Raw genomic sequence first — 16,895 nt, forward strand, 5'->3', positions numbered from 1 at the left:
TATTATAGTGAAGCAATAAAGCAAGCACAGAAATCGATAACAAACAAGACTCAAGCTCAGCTCTCGTTTCGATAAACGTATTGAATAGCTACGTTAAGCTCTATGTACCAATTCCCAACTTGAAGAGTCTTAAACAGCGCTTTTTATAACTCACTCAAGAAAAATGCCATTATGAGAGAAGTTTAAACTAAATGGAATTTCATAGTATCTCAGTTTCTTGCCTCCTGGTAAACTGCTCTGTGCATACATATTTATTAAAAAGCGCCTTTGTCTTTGAGCACGGCAGGCAGCAGGGGGAGGGACAAAAGGAATGCAGCCAATAACGTTATCGTTTCCATTTTTTTGCACAATTCAGTGCCAAAGGCCAAACAAATAGCTGGAGCGTTGAGTGGACGCTGCGATGGGGGGCAGCGAGGGCCAAAGTATTTGCTGCTCATAATTACATGGAAATGCGCACGCATTAAAAATTAATAACTAACTGCCGCTGCGCCCACAATGCTGTGGGCGTGGCAAACAAACAAATATTAATAAAAACAAAAACAAAAGCAAAAACAGAAACGAGGCGCAGATTTAATAAAGTCCATGAATGAAAAGAGGCAACAAAAGCGACTTATTAAGTATACGCCATGGCCAACGGCCAGACGAAGTTGCGACGCATGGATATTGAAATTTTAATCGCAGATTATGAAAACTATTTAAATTGATTAAAATACATACATATCTCTCAGCATGGGCAAAATATTTATGGTAAGTTAAATAGATAATGAGTAATTTTAATGGGCAAGAGCTCATAGGCTGCTTCGACATTCCAAAGAAAAGCTGTGTGAGCTTAATAAGCTTGATTTACACTCTACTCGGCTCCCCTTTCTTCTGGCTTATGTTCTCATGTTATTTTTCTTTATTTTCGCTGTCTTTTATTTTATTATTTTTTTCTTATTTATTTTCTATCTCCACATTCCCTTCCCTTCCTTCCCTTCTTTCCCTTCCTTTTCTTCCTTCTTTCTTCTTATTTTTATTATTATTGCTTTTTCCATTTCTCTTCGCTCTTGGTATTTCTCTATTTTCTTTCTTTTTCTCTCTCTCTCTCTCTCACTCTCCTCTTTCTGCTCAAAAAGCAACTCTTCTCTCATCTCTCTTCTCTTCATGTCTGCGTCTGTCTCAACTGCCTTCTCTCATATATCCTTTCTCCTGCCTCGTCTCTCTTCCAACTAGCTCTCCTTGCTCTCGTATATAAGATTAAAAGCTCAAACATTATCTCTTAATTTGATGATATACAATATATTGCCTCAAAAGTTATTAAATAAATTGCAAATATTTAAGCCAGAATATTCGGGCGCAAAAAGACATTCAAAGCTAGTACCAAATAAACAGAAACAGAAACTGAAAACAAAACAAAGTGCAGAAAAAAAGCATTCCAAGTGAGCGCTCAGCCCACAGCCCCATTCAAAAATATTGCACAATTTCCATAAATCGCGGAGGGTAAAAGAGAGGCAGGCAGAGTGAGAGAGAGAGAGAGAGGAAAGTGGAGGAAGAGGGAAAAACTCTTTTTATCGATGAGCAAAGGCAAAATGCAGAAGCGAAAGCCTCGCCAATAACAAAAGGCAGGCAAACTGCTGTTAAACTGTTGTTTAAACGCATTGCCAGTGCGAGAGGCGGCGAGGGGCAGGCAATGGCGGGTGGGGGCGAGGGGTGCGGAGAGCGGGCAACTGCAAATTGGAGGAGTTTTGTGGCCCATTGTGAGACGACGCCGACACAGGAACCACAAGCCGCACACCCACAACGCAGCACTCAGGCCACAACAACCACACACTGCCCCACCCCCCACCCCCCACACACACACATGTACACATGGCAAGCAATGTATTGGGTATTGTAAAATCCCTTTGATTTTTTGCCGCACCGTTGCAAACAGCAATTTGGCAAATCCTTTCACAATCAAAATCAACCGCAGATGAAATTTTAGCCAAAAATTGCTAGGCAAAAAGGGCGTGAGTTTGAGCTGCGTTTGCGGCGCCCCATAACTGTGGCATATGCCCGACGAAGATTAAATACACTAGCCAGCTAAACGAAGCCGATTACACTAAGCTGATCTTGGCCACAATGCGATTTCCAGCCATCCAAAGGCGACAAACTAGTAGCAGGCGCACTTGACTAAGCACCACTCAAGAGCACTGAAACTTGTTCACGAATTTAACGATATTCATCAATGCTTGTTGCCAAATCATATTAACTCTGTGCAGAGGGTATTTAAGCTACGCTTTTTTCTTAGTCAGCTGCACTCAAAAATCATTCGACAGTTTAGCGAAAAATTAGCGTTAAGTGCAGCTCTGCCTCAGACTTTGGCTCTTGACGTAGCTGTCGTTCATTTTACCTGTACAGGTGCTTAAGCATTTTACGAGCAACTGTATTCAATTGGGGACTGCAGCCGCCAGAGGCTGTCTGACTGCCTGCCTGACAGCCTGACTGCCTGCATTACGCATACGCCGCGTGTTAACTGTGCTTAAAAGTCAGGCCAATAAGTTGCAGCTTGTAAATTGCCTCATCTCGTTGACTTGTTGTTGTTGCCGTTGCTGTTGCTGTTTGTGTAATGAAAACTTTTACAACGCCATATGCAGGCTATTAAATAACAGCTCACACACGCACACACATGCCTTGAAATATGCAATCAAGCTCATTTATACTCATTAAGCGCTTATGTGCAAAGCGCATATAAGAAGAACGGCATGTACAGGAGAGGATGAGCGTAAAAAAGGGCATATATGTGAGTAGGAATAAGTAAACAAGAAGATCCAGAGGAGCAGAAGAGCTGAAGTGCTTATAGAATAGTTCTTAAAACTTGTAGCTGAAGCTTTAGATAAATATATAAGATAAATAAGAAATAAGAGATAGTTAGAAGTAAGAGGTAGGAGGTAAGAGGTAAGAGGTAAGAGGTAAGAGGTAAGAGGTAAGAGGTAAGAGGTAAGAGGTAAGAGGTAAGAGGTAAGAGGTAAGAGGTAAGAGGTAAGAGGTAAGAGGTAAGAGGTAAGAGGTAAGAGGTAAGAGGTAAGAGGTAAGAGGTAAGAGGAAAAAACTAAAATATAAAAAATAAGAGGTACGAAAAAAGAGGATAAAATTAAAAAAAAATAATAATAAAAGGATCAATTTGATATTTCTAAAATATTTTCAAAGTTACAAATTTGGATTTAAGAACTCTTAAAAATTTAATTGAAATAAAATTTAAATGAAATACCATTTGATCAATAAGAATATAGATGGGAATGAAGAAAGCTATTCGCATATAAAAATCTCTCTAAATAGTATTCCAAATAACCCCAAAATATTTATGTACAGTTCAAAGTTTCCTAGACTTGGTTCACAAACCAAAAATTCTATAAAATGATTATATAAATATATATTTTAATTTAATATTCCATAATTCTCAAACATGTACCCAATGTAAATATAAATATAATACAATTTTTTAAATATATTAATGTTAAGTAAAATCCAACTTAATAAGTATTTAGGGATAAAAGGAAGAAAAAAGCCCGCCCCATTAATGAGTTAGGGCCCCTCGCCATATGGCAAACGTCCCTGTTGAACGGCGATGCGTGTGTGCGTATCTTTTTTTCTCTCTCAGTCTGCCCGCTCGCTGTTTAACTCGACTTGCCTGCTAATATGTTTCTGATGTCTTCCAGAGGGGGAGCTGCGTGCGCCTTAACGTAGGCAACAGTTTTTTTTGTATTTTTACTTCATAGTCGCCGTCGCTGCTGCGTCTGCTAGGTTGAGTCTTGGGCTCTATATGCTGATTACTTCGCAGCTGCAGCTATTTGGTTTATGAATTTACTGCCGCCTGCTGCAGCGCCAGCTTAAGTAATTAACAAATTAAAATATGTATGCGATAGAGGAATATTCTCAGCTCGGCTCTGTTCCGGGCAGTGCTGCAGCACGCTGACAAGGGTAAAAACTAAAGGAAATGCCAGTCGAAGCACTTGCATAAAGGAGCTCAAACTTGAAAGCATTTCAGCTTGGCATTGCCATTAAAAATGTTACGTATACGCAGCGTGATCTTTTGTGAAGAAAATGAGGCTGCGATAGTGCTGCAGTAGACAGACCAGATGAATGTCTATAAGATAGCCCTTAATTTTATACTCGATAAATATAACACATCATTCGATAACTATACGATAAGTTGTCGGTAGATTGGCAAATCTTCATGAATATTACGTATACGTAAAATGAACTTAAATGGAACGAATAATTGATGATTGATTAATTGTTATCTCCTTTAATCCCATTAAGGATAGTTTACGTGTGCTTTCTGATTCGATTTGCTAAACTCGATACATTATATAAATCGATATCAATTCGATTAATCTTAGATAAACCAATAAATTTATGTTGTTTGTTGAATATACCCAACATAAAATGCATCAATAAATATTGCTTCATACAATATTCGATAACAATAACCGATAAGTAGTCGATAACTGCGTAAATGCTTGAAATGGTTTAGTATATATCAAAAATTATATGACTCGCTAAGTGTTAGTTACTACATCATTCGATAACTCCTTAAATGATGTTCGATAAACACTCGATAACTGAGCAAACGCTTGATTTGAAACACTTAACTGATTTTGAAGTCTATAATTGTTAATTTGGTACAACATTTGATATCTTTTGAAATAATTTGAAATAATAATTATGAAAATTACCAATTTACTCTTACTCACCTTTATTTTAATTACAGTTTATAGAGGGCTGTCATAACGGCTTTAATTGTAATTCATAGCTAGCAGCTTTTATAGAATTGGGGTAATTTGGAAACATTTAGCGACAGCTGCTAGCTGATAATAGTTTACTGACCGGCGCTGGATGTGTCAATCCCGTGTCCGTAACCAGCGAGTGGCCAGAAAGCTGTCGCATCAACAAAAGCCCCATAAATAATTTCATTCGCAATTCAATTTCCAGCTAAATGCCATCTGATAGAGTGTTGGAGTTATGCCCCAACGAACACCCTCTTGGCCAATTTAGTAGTGGCAACTGTTGCAAAATGCGCACTTTTCACACCCGGCGCACGGCCGGGCAAAAATAGTATTTAGAGTGTGCGTGTGTGTTGGCAAATCGCATAAATCATACGCCCAGTTGTACACGAAGGATACTTGGATACTTGGGGCGTTAATTGTAAATAAATAACATATTAAAATTTCCAGTCAATAAGTTTAAGCCGTAATTAAAAGTAATAATGTGCACAGCAATACGAAGAAAATGTTCGGTCGACTTCAGTACCTGCTGGCAGGATGCCGAGCAACCAACAGAAAGCAGCCGGCAAGCTGCAGCCAGGACCTGCGAGAATTGCCCCTGCTGCTTCAGCTGTTGCTGCCAACGGCAGGCGTCGCAAACTTTTGCGAAAAAGGTCAATTAAACTGCATTAAGTTTAATAACTTTTGTGCAAACGAACGAACGAACGAACGAACGTTCGTTCGAACTTGCCAGCGAACTGTTACCATATAGCTACAGACCCAGCATAGACCCAGCCCAGCGCAGCCCAGGACCATATTAAAACGAAGGCAAAAGGCTTTTGGCCAGCGGATTATGTACAAAACAGACATAGGGGCCCACAAAAAAGAGAACACGCTACGAGTAGAACGCAACATATTGTGCGGCTGGCCACACGCAGCGACAACAGCAACAATAACAAGCAACTGGGCGTGGCATGCTCAGCTACAAGGATACCCTGTATTAGTATCAGTATTTGTAGGCTATAGACTGCAGTCAACCATCTACAATGACTTTTATGATAACTATACACTTTTCATTGCTTACTTTGAGTTGCCTAAGTATTCTATATCGCCTTGCTATGCGATTCTCATGCACTTGTAAGGGACAACCTCTCTTTTATAACTGCTTATAAGCATGTATTATCTCCTGATTGCCTGTTCAGCAACTTTAAAGAAGGACCTTCCTAGGAGATTCTCATAACTTTATGTGTACCCTACATGCTTTAATTCTCTATGTATCTTTGAACTTTAGAACAGCTGATTGAACTCGCTTTTCACTCTGTCTTTCATTCCCTCACATTTTCCTTTCTTCTTCCTTTCTTTCTCCTTCTACGTCTTTTTTCCTTCTCCTTAACCTCAATCTTTGGCTCTTTATTTTATTCTCTTTCGTTATCTCTTTCTCTTTCTGTCTAGCTCTCTGGCCCTCTAACTCTGGTCTTCTCACTCTTGCCTTCTCTTATGCTCTTTCTCTCTCTATCAATTAATCTATCTCTTTCGTCCTCTCTCTCTGCTCATTTCTTCTTCTCTCTGTCTCTGTCTCTGTCTCTGTCTCTGTCTCTGTCTCTGTCTCTGTCTCTGTCTCTGTCTCTGTCTCTGTCTCTGTCTCTGTCTCTGTCTCTGTCTCTGTCTCTGTCTCTGTCTCTGTCTCTCTCTCTCTCTCTCTCTCTCTCTCTCTCTCTCTCTCTCTCTCTCTCTCTCTCTCTCTCTCTCTCTCTCTCTCTCTCTCTCTATCTATCTCTCTATGTCTCTCTCTCTCTCTATCTCTCTATGTGTCTCCCTCTCTCTCTCTTTTAGCCTTTCTTTCTCCTCCATTGCCTCTGCCTCTCTCTATCTTCCTCTCTGTCTGTGTTTCTCACTTTATAACGTTCAACTTTGACTCTCTAAGTGCAAAAACTACATTATTAACTGCTTATGCAATTTAAAGGCTAAACAGATAACATCTTCGGGTAAACACGGTGATTCATTTTACAGCATCCGCATAGCTTTCTCAGTTTTTGCTACGCAGCTTTATTATACCCCTTTAACCTTGACGCTGCTTGCTGGGTATAGCAATAACATACATAGGTAGCAACACCTGTTTATGGTTTTTCGGCACAGCATTTTACAACTGCCAGGCCAAAAGAAGGATGCTCACACACACACGCAGACACACACACACACACAAGGAGAGAGAGACGGAGAATGGTCGTCTGTTGTGTCGTTTGGTCGAGGCCAAAAGTTTTCGTAGCCAACTAATTTTTTCCTGTCAACTGCACAGACGACAACAAAAAAGCAAAAGGCGATGGCGACGGCGACAACGGCGTCTTGGCGGGAAACTCGCCAAAAAAGAAGCCAAAGAGAGCGGGAAGGAGCAAAGGGGGAGCCAGAAAAGAGCTGAAGGTGAAATTAAATGTAAGCAGCGCAGGATATACGAAGGATGTGCGTGTCTTGGCTGTTCCGTGTGTGTGTGTGGGTGTGTGTGGGCGTGTGCTGCCATTTGCTTACGCCTGATTATGCGTTTGCATGCACATAAAGGCAAAAGTCAAACAGGAGACAAACTTCCTCGCCAGACCAACAGCAAACAACAAACAAACAGCAGCCGTTCGCTTTGGCTACCTTTTTTTATTATCATTATTTTTATTTTTTATTTATTTACGTGCGCTTTTGATGGGCTTGACAGCAGGTGTTTGCTTTGTGCGTGTGCGTGAACAAATTTGATGGCATTTTATGCCATTGCAGATCAGCTCAAAAACTGCCGACCAAGCTAGCCCCTGCCCTTGCCTCTGCCCCAGCCGTGCCATAAAAATAATGCGAGCTTGCGTGCCACCGCCATGGCCTACTCCAATTGGCATCAGTTGCTCGAGCGAAAGTCTGGCTCCCTTCAGCAGCTCATTTGCAGCACATAGTGTACGCAGGAACCTCGTGTCATGCCATCTTCAAGGCCTTCAATTGCAGAAAAACTTAATAACATTTAGTGGCAATTTAATATGGAGAAGCAGACGCAGCCAAGGATAAACTCTTGTCTCTTTCGATGTCTATGTATATATGTATGTGTATATAGAATCCAAAATATTCAGTTTCTAATCGATATCCACATGCCTTTTTACAACTTTATTTTTAATCTAAGTTTATTCCTTCCACTTATCTGTTGTCTATATATCTAACTAACTGTCTACATCTATATCTATATATATATATATATATCTATATCTGTCTAGATAGATATCTATACCTATCCATTCAGCTAGCCCTCTCACTCTGTATCTATACTATCTCTGTATCTCTCCCTGTGTCTCTCTCTACCTCTTTCTCTCTCTCTCTTAATTTATCTCTCTAACTCTATTTCTCTGTATCTCCTCATCCTTACCCTTGCTGACTCTCTCTCTCTCTCTGTCAATATAAATTTATATCTATCTATTTAAACATCTAACTTTCTTTCCCTCTCTTTCTTTTCTTTTCAGTCTTTCTTCTTCTTCTATTAACATATCCATATACTACATATTTATGTCTTATTTTTAGACTATTTATCTTCTTTTGTCTCTTTCTTTCGCTTCTGCCCTTCTCTTTAACTCTTTCTTTCAGTCCTCTCTCCCTATCCCTCTCCCTCTCTCTCTCTCTATCTCTTTCTCTCCCTTTCTATCTATCTCTATGCCTTCCCTTCTCTCACATTTCATCAGCAGTGTCTCCTCTCCCATTCCCTCTCACAATTCTCACACATTTAATTCCCGTTAAATTAGTTAATATACAATATATTTTGAAATGCTGCCGCTCCCACTCTCACTCTATATAATTTATGTTTTATGTTTTATGTTTTTCTTTCTGTTTAACAATTTGTAAGGTGCCCACTTGAATGCATTTCCAATTGGCGTTGCCAACTGGCGCCAGGTGCTTTAATAGGTGTCATGCCAACAGTTATCCGCTTTTATTTGCTTTTCATTCTTTTGCTGTTGTTTTTTTTTTCCTGTTTTCGCTGTCTTTTCTTTAATTATGAATACACAGCCCGACACACACACACACACGCACACTTGTTACGCCCATTGGCCCATCAAATTGTCTGCAAGGTAACAGAGTATTAAGAATTTCAACGGCAGCAGTCAACACAGCAGTTTTTTGACCAGCCTGAAGAGCGTGTGCGGGGGCGGGGTGGGGCTCCATGGCAACGCAAGCCGCTTAACGCAACCAACTGCCAAATGTAAATATACTCCAACCCCAAGTAAAGACCAGCCAGCACGGAGTATAAAAAAAATACTTATACTATATAAAACTTTCTTAATAATAAAAAAAAAATGTGAAAAAAAGTTCATTCGAGGCGCAGCAGAGCCGCAAGCGGAATGCGCATTGTTTTCAGCTTTTCGGCAGCAAAAACAACAACAACAAGTGGGGAAATTCAGAACGGAACTGGGCAACTGGGAGGAGGAGACGACGCGGCACGGCTTGAGGAACTTAAAAACTTTGGCCATATCCCGCAGCTATGAACAACAGCAATCAATTTTCACATGCCGGCGAACAAATGTGCCGCAACGGGCGGGCCATCGGGCTGCTGGGCGCGCTGGTGTGACTGCGCCTCTGACTGCTGCTCTCTGGCCACTGGGTATTTTTTAAAATTATAATGCGGCAGCGTGTGCGCGTGTGAAAGTGCCGTCATGGCCATCATCAAACTGGGCAAACACTGGCCACCGACCAGTCCCGGCATACATACATATTTGCCAAGCGCTTCACATTACGTCCAGTTCCATCAAATCTGTGTGTGCCACGCCCACACGCCATCAACGCCATCAACGCCTCCATCGTGAGCGCGTCGCTGATTAATTTCTCGTTTTTGCGCCATTTTCTATTTGTCTTGGTCTTGGTAATTACAACAAGTTCCCTCGCACAAGATAAACAGAGCATCAGAAGTAGAGGCAGCAACAGCAGCAGCAGCAGCAGCAGCAGCAGCAGCAGCAGCATCTGCCACGGCAGCAGCTGGCTGCCTGGCGAGAACTGATTCGCAGCTGGGTGAATGCTTCCGGTAATTGAATCAAATGAAGCAGCATTAGTAAGTATTAGCTTCTTATGCAGCCAGCCGACGCTACACATTGCATAACTCTGTTTGTTTTTTCTAAATTAATTTTTAATTTAATATACGTGTTCGGAGGGCGGCCCTCGACTCGAGCTAGTTTACCAGCAGCGGACACAAAGGCAACACGGTGAAGGAATTGACTATATATATAACAAAAAAAAAAAAAAAAAAAAATTAATATTGCTATAGGGCATGCTTGACTCATAGATGCTCTGTAATTATTTTAAAAAAGGTGAGAAATATCGATTTTATATAGAAAAACAATCTTAAGACTTATAGCAAAAGAAGTCAACTATTTAGCTATTTGTGTAGGGTATATGTAGAGTATATGCCTTTGAGCATAAGCTTTCTCTAAATATTTGCAGTACAAAAATCTCAGCTTATAATTATAGAATTGAATTATATATATAATAATTTATATAGAGAAGAGACTAAAAAAGTCTTAAAGTCTTAAGCAAAAACTTGACTAGAAGGCAACTATAAAGCTATGTATGTAGGGTATCTGCTGTTGAGCATAAGAAATTACTGAGCATTTTCAGTTGAACTTGCTTAGATAAAAGCCTATTAGAATATTATGCAAGTCTTCTATACTTTTATACGCCAGAGAGCAAATGCTGCACTTGCTTCTAACTCATTTTCTATTTACAGGGTATTCAAAACATAGCAAAAAAATATTTCTAGACAAATGCTTGCTTAAGTAAAGTTAACTTAGCTCTAAGTAAACTTAAACATTTATTTTTTATTATAATTGTTTAACGGACTTCATTAAAACAATCAAGCAAAAACTTTGCTCAAAAACTTTTTTATGCCTCAACAAATATATATACGTATATATATATATAAATATAAATATATATATATCTAAAAGCAAAGTTTTTAAAATGTAAATTGTGCAGCTGCATAGTCCTTACACTTAAGTAGATATAAAATAAAATATTATTTCGACTTAAGCCTAATTTGAAAATCTGAAAAATGTAAGAAAACACAAAAAAAAAAAAAATTTTAAAGATATCCATTTAGCTATTATTACGTCCAATAAACCTTATGACAATATAATACCCTAATGCTGCGACTTAAAAGTAGATGAAGTACATAAATAGACGACGAATTCGGAAAGGGCAGGGGCGAGCGGGGGCGTGTCAGGCAATTTCAGTTGGTCAGCAGATTTTCGCTGGTTCGCGAAGCCCAAAAAGGAAAAACGAAAATAAAAGTAAAGCAACAAAGCACAAAGCGCAACGGGCTGCCGAGGACATAGAGAGAAGGAATACGTTTTCCAAGATAAACGGAAACAAGCCAAGATGGAATTAATTTTCCGCTTTGAACAAACAAGCGGATGTAAATAAAAAGCGAACCAGCGAACGTTTTCTGCGTCAAAGTGAAAGCGAGGGGCGCAGGAAGCGCACCCAAAGGAGACCAAAGTAGACGGGCAGCCGCAATGGCTTAGACATACCTTCTCGCCCACTGCCAGCCGACGTCCCCCCTCCCCTCCCACAGCTACTGCTGGTGTTATTGTTTTTGTGAAGCTGTTTAGGCGCGCGCGTCTGCCAAGTTTTGGTCCGCGACGAGAGGCTGGCCCAAGTTATGTGCTGTTAATGACTGTACAAGAAGTTTAATTGTATGCCCAGCCTTAAGCCGAGCAAGTAGAAAGATGGGGCGATACAGATAGAGAGGTTGGAGAAGGCGTGCGGCGTGAGTGTGGGGGAAATAGTGTTCACACACACAGAGATGCCTATTGACAAATTGCAATTTAAATAGACAGCAATAAGTTAAACAGACGCACATGGACACAGGGAGCAATTGGGGGAATATATGAGACAGGCATAAAGCACGCAACGTCTAATTAGTTTAGCTGCTCAGGCGATAGACGAAGCTCCAGCGCTCCTAGAGATGGACCATAGTTGAACTATCGATTGCGCATTTGGCTGAAGCGCGATTAAAGAGAGGACTATGCTTAGGTATGAATTAGGTATTCGAAAACAGTATAAGAGCTTGGCAGTTTGACAGTATAAGAGTTTGGTATAAGAAGTTCATTACATATATAGAAATACACACGAGGTATGTTTAGCAACTGTCGCTAATATGTACACTATATAACTTTAAAATCTTGAGAGATAGAGAGAGATAGATAAAGGAAGAGGGAGAAAGATAGAGTGAGTGAGGAGCGAAACAAAGGGAAGCGAAACTTCTGAAATAATCATGAAAGAGCTGCTGTGGCAAATAATTAAATATATGTATATAAAATTAAATAAAATATATATATTATATTTATATTCAATTATATTTATAATTTCTATTCATTTTCCCATATTTGTATATGCTCTTCAAGCCACCGTTGTTTGTTTTAATAATTTATTTAATAATAAAACATTTGTGATTCTCCAATTTCATTTTAACACCCCTTCGGCATTTCTTCAGGTTGCCCTTGGCTCTGCCCCAGCTCAGGCTACGATAGTTTTAAAGTGTCATCTCTAGCTGGTAAATGCATTAGGACATTATTTTTGTGGCTAACTTACTTACACATATCTAATATTATATTATATTATATTCTCCTATTCTACTCGATGCCAACACACTGAATAGTTAGCATCGCTTCTCATGTTGTTTGTGCACCAAATATTGATGAAACATTTACGCACATACGCACACAATTAAACACGTTTGCTCACGCAGCCCACACACACAGGCAGACAGACAGTCAGTCAGCATACATACATATGTATAAGTAGTAATTGATGGGTTTCCTTTTATAACAACATCAATCATACGCACTGTGTTGCCCAGGTCAAATAATACATTTGTACGATTGTATATGCATAAGTATGCGCGTGTGTGTATATATTGCATTTGGAATGTATTTATTTGGCAAAGCATCTTCGCACTATATCAAATATACATATATATATATCAAAATATAACCATATACATATATGTGCTTATGAATGTGTGTTAAGCTACTATCTAATCCAATCACGCCTAGACATTGCTGTTGTTACTCTTGCTTGATTGTCGTCGCTGTTGTTGTTAGTGTTGCTGTTGTGGTCGGACTCTGTCGCTTTATGTAGCACAGAATGTTTACCCAAATCATGCCGCATATGCCCATATAGATAATGCGAAATCGTGGCGCTATAAACATAAAATTCAAAGCCTGTGCCGGCAGCCAGAAGATGCAGGATCGTAAAAACGTAGGCACAAATTTCTCGCGCAGCTCCTCAAAAGGATGCTCGGCGCCCTCCATCAGAGACATGCCTAGAATAACAGAAGAAAACGAACATATTAACAAATAGTTTTCATATAGTTTTAAAGGCTAATTCTTACCCGTAAAAAACAACGTCAGACAATAGGGCGTCAATACAAACTGATCCAGTACCAATTTTTTCAAAATAGTAGTCTTCAGTGTACCAGGAAAAGTGCCATCCAGCCATTTGTACCTAAGATATATATATATATATAAAACTAATTATTGAAGCAAAAGCGAAACACAGAGAATAATATATACAGTGTGAAATGACAAGCAATTATGTTAATAGAGTGCTCTGTTTAAGTGTTACTTTGTACCATATATATACATATATATATACGTGAACATCGGCGCTTTGTGTTTGTATTGTACTTGTAGTTTGTGCTTGGTGTGTGTGTGTGGCTTTTATCCGACACTTACATATATTGTGGATTAACGTGCACATATGCCTCATTTGATGGTGCGTAGCGTGCTAGCTTGGAGCTTTATGCACAAAAGCTTTGCGCTCTTGCCGGTGCTGCTTAAGAGAGAGAGTGAGAATGATAAAAACAGAGAGAGAGCAACTGTGACAGTGTGTGTGCATGTGCTCTTCGACGGCCATACACGTGCTGGATAAATTGTAAATTGTAAACAAGTTGATAAAAGAAATGAAAGAAGCGACAAAACAAAAACATGCGACATTTACCGTTGCAAGAATGAATGTGCGAGTGTGTATGTCAATTGAGATGCCTAGCACCCATACAATGGTATGTTAATGTTATTATGTATGTGCATGTGTTTGTGTTAGTTCGGTTTTCGTATACATTAGTGGAGTGGGGCACACGAACCAAGCGTATAACGATGGGGCATAGAGTGTGGTGCCCATTACAGCATAGCGTCCTACAGTTGCATAATCAATATCCTCACGCTGCTCCGGCTGCTGCAAGACACATTCATAAATCAAATTAGCCCCTGCTGCAATTAAATGCATATATTCATATGCATATGCATATGCATAGCCACTCACCGCCAGCCAGCGCTTCGAGACATATTGCTGTGAGAACTCGGCAGCCACATAGAGACTGCCATAGATGGCGCTGTTGGCCACAAAGGGATGGCGTCTGAATACGCTGCGGGCGCCGGCAATGAGGCGTGACATTGTCTGGACAAATAATGAAAGCGCCGCAACAACAACAGCAAGTTCAAATTATGATTTATATATATTTAATAAACAGTTACAATTCTACGCCTTGCCCTTGCAAGAGAGACAGCTGCCAGCGCTGTCAAAGCTTCGCAGCAGAATGAAGCTCATTGCCTCGGCTCAGCTGTTACAAAAGCTATGCCAAATGAAGAGAGCGCAACGACTGGCTTGGCTTATCAGCATAATGGCGTGAGAGCGAGTGAGCATGAGAGAGCGCAATTGGGATATTAAATTTTCCGGTTATGCTTGATAAGCTCTATAGGTACGCTACAGCTGCAGCAATAATGAAATATATATAGAGATCAATAAATGAAAATTAGGTTTTGTGGAAATCAATTCGTTGGCTTTTAGTTCCTTTTTTATGATAGCTATAAAACAATAGTGCAATACTGCAAATTACAAGGCAAGCAAATATTTCACTATCTGTGCATATGTTTCCACAGATAAGATTTGTTCATTAAAACTGTCATTTATTTCTGAAGTCTGCTTATAAAACTAAATAGTGATGGCTATGGCAACAGAGGCGTATAAATGGAAACACCTGTACAGTAGATAAGGCAGATAAAAATTAAAGATTGTTAAGGATAAACATTTAAAAGCAGAAATCAAGTTATAGATAACTTTTTACTCTAAGCTTAAAAAGAAACTGTTTTTTAAGAAGTTTTTCCGTAAGATCGTCAAAAATAGAATAAGAAGTACAAGAAAATTACAGATAGTCAAATTCTGTCAAAAAATTTGCAATTCGTTAGATTATAAACATAATATAGTATAATTTGTTTTTGTTTAAGATTTTCTTCTTTGAAATTATAAAATATCTTAGACCATAAATAAGGAAAAAATTCTAATATTGTTAAATAAAGCTTTTTCTGAAATGTATAAAAAAGCTCTATGTATTTGAGATCAAATACTCTTTTGTATTTTTTCCTATGCCCAATCGTACCTCTCATTCAATTCCGCTTCCTTTTATTACAAACTTCATCAATCAGCGCGTCGGCTCATGCCTTTGCCATTTCAATCAAGGACACACATTGAGGCACATACAAAAAAAAACTTTTAACCATAAAAATGCAATAAGTGTATTTACTAACTGTACACCCTGACCCTGTACCCCTACTGCCAACGAATTTGCCTTTGCCTTTGCCTTTGCTTGTGCCTTGTGCTAACGGCAATTCACGCACGACTAACAAGCGACTGCAGCAAAACTTTGATTGAGTGCCAAAAGGAACTGTTTGTTGGGTGAGAGGTGCTAAAAACTGAAACCAATTTAAAAAGTTGGCCTAAGCATATGGCGAGAGACGGAGACACAGGAGGGAGAGAGAGAGTGAGAGAGATAGCGCTGGTTAGAAATGCAAACAGCTACAACACAAAAGCAAGCGACGACAACGCAGTCAATGCTAACAGCACAACACAACATCCAACAACGACAGCAACAACACTCGAACACTTCACATAGCGAGAATGAACTTTGGTGCGTTGGCCAGAAGTCTGAGCCACAGTCTACGACTTAGCCTGGGCTCCAAGAAGCAGACCAGCAATACGCCCACAGAGAACGAAGACACACGCGTGTCGACGCCAATAGCGAGCGACGACAGCGAGCAACCGCAGAGAGAGCATCTCAGTCAGGCCGTAGCCCAGCTCACTGATAGACGAGAGCCGTATAGGCAAACGGTAGAGCTAATACTCGATAAGGTGAGCGAGTTGGAGCACACGATCTATGAGGATCAGCAGCAGGAGTTCAAGCTGCGCATGGCCTTGGAGCGTCAAACGGAGCGCATACACGAGCTCAACTTCTCGCTGGACACCGAAAAGCAACGCAATGAGCGACTCGTGCAGCTGCTGCGCGGCGTCGACACCGATTCCTGCAGCGAAAGTGAGTCGGAATCGCGACTGCTAAGAAGCATGCGACTTGGCTCCAAGAGCGAACTCTATGACTCCATTAGTCCAATGCTGATGCAACAGCGGTAAGAGGGTTGGCTATAGAGCACGTTGAATGCTCTCCTAATTCGATCAGTCTAGTCTTCGCTCTAGCTGTAACCATTTGAGAATTGCAAGCCTCCAGACTTCACCTAAAATTGATCGTTTTACCCTAATCTCTTTGCAGCTATGATGAACTGAAGTCGTCGCATCGACAAGCCCATCGGCAGCTGGCCAAGAAGGATAAAGTCATAAAGATGCTCAGGTGCGATTTGGAGGTGTTGCGTGGCAAATATGATTCCATTTGTAGCGACTATCGCAACGAGCATCGACGCTTGAATGATCTCTACACACGTTACTTGGACCTGCGGCAGAAGAAGAAGCAGCAGGTTTTCATGCTCAAGGAGACTTTAGGCTTTGCCAGCGAATGCATTATGTATGCTCAACAGACCATTGATGGCTGCTCCAGAGGATGTCGCATAGATCCGCAGGACTTGCATAATTTCAATCAAAATTTTGAGTTCTTTATGCATTCGCTGCGCAACTGTTGCTGTCAGCGGCGATTGCTGGAGCTGCAGCAGCAGGAGGAGGAGATGCAGCAGCAGGAGCTGGAGTTTCCAAGTAGCCAAGAGTCCAATGCCACCAACAGCACATCGCAAGTGGAAGTGGCAAAGCAAAAGCGTCGAAGCCATCGAAAGCGTCAAAAGCCTTGAAAATGGTTAGAAATTTCGAATTTTTTTTTTCGTACTTTTCAATTTTGAC

At 40.2% G+C, this 16,895-nt stretch overlaps 2 protein-coding genes across 3 annotated transcripts; one reads left to right on the plus strand and one right to left on the minus strand.

The window, feature by feature from the left end:
• Positions 1-12,599: 12,599 nt before the first annotated feature.
• Positions 12,600-14,300, minus strand: LOC111595066 (mpv17-like protein). Of its 2 annotated transcripts, none has more exons than XM_023308623.2 (4): positions 14,046-14,300; positions 13,867-13,955; positions 13,117-13,229; positions 12,600-13,047 (listed from the first exon to the last, which is right to left on the minus strand). In XM_023308623.2, exons 1-4 carry the CDS (start codon positions 14,175-14,177, stop codon positions 12,791-12,793), a joined length of 591 nt encoding a protein of 196 aa, XP_023164391.1. In that variant the 5' UTR covers positions 14,178-14,300; the 3' UTR covers positions 12,600-12,790. The 2 variants fall into 2 exon arrangements, with proteins under 2 accessions (XP_023164391.1, XP_023164390.1); XM_023308622.2 differs by having other exon boundaries at positions 13,867-13,958; positions 14,046-14,299.
• A 1,017-nt stretch (positions 14,301-15,317) lies between these two features.
• Positions 15,318-16,861, plus strand: LOC111595064 (protein Hook homolog 2). Its single transcript, XM_023308620.2, has 2 exons — positions 15,318-16,180; positions 16,321-16,861. The coding sequence occupies exons 1-2, from the start codon at positions 15,678-15,680 to the stop codon at positions 16,844-16,846; spliced, it is 1,029 nt and encodes a 342-aa protein (XP_023164388.2). The 5' UTR covers positions 15,318-15,677; the 3' UTR covers positions 16,847-16,861.
• Positions 16,862-16,895: the final 34 nt, after the last annotated feature.

The sequence above is a fragment of the Drosophila hydei genome, unplaced genomic scaffold (genome assembly GCF_003285905.1).
Source record: "Drosophila hydei strain 15085-1641.00,03,60 unplaced genomic scaffold, DhydRS2 tig00000001-arrow-pilon, whole genome shotgun sequence".
NCBI lineage: Eukaryota > Metazoa > Arthropoda > Insecta > Diptera > Drosophilidae > Drosophila > Drosophila hydei.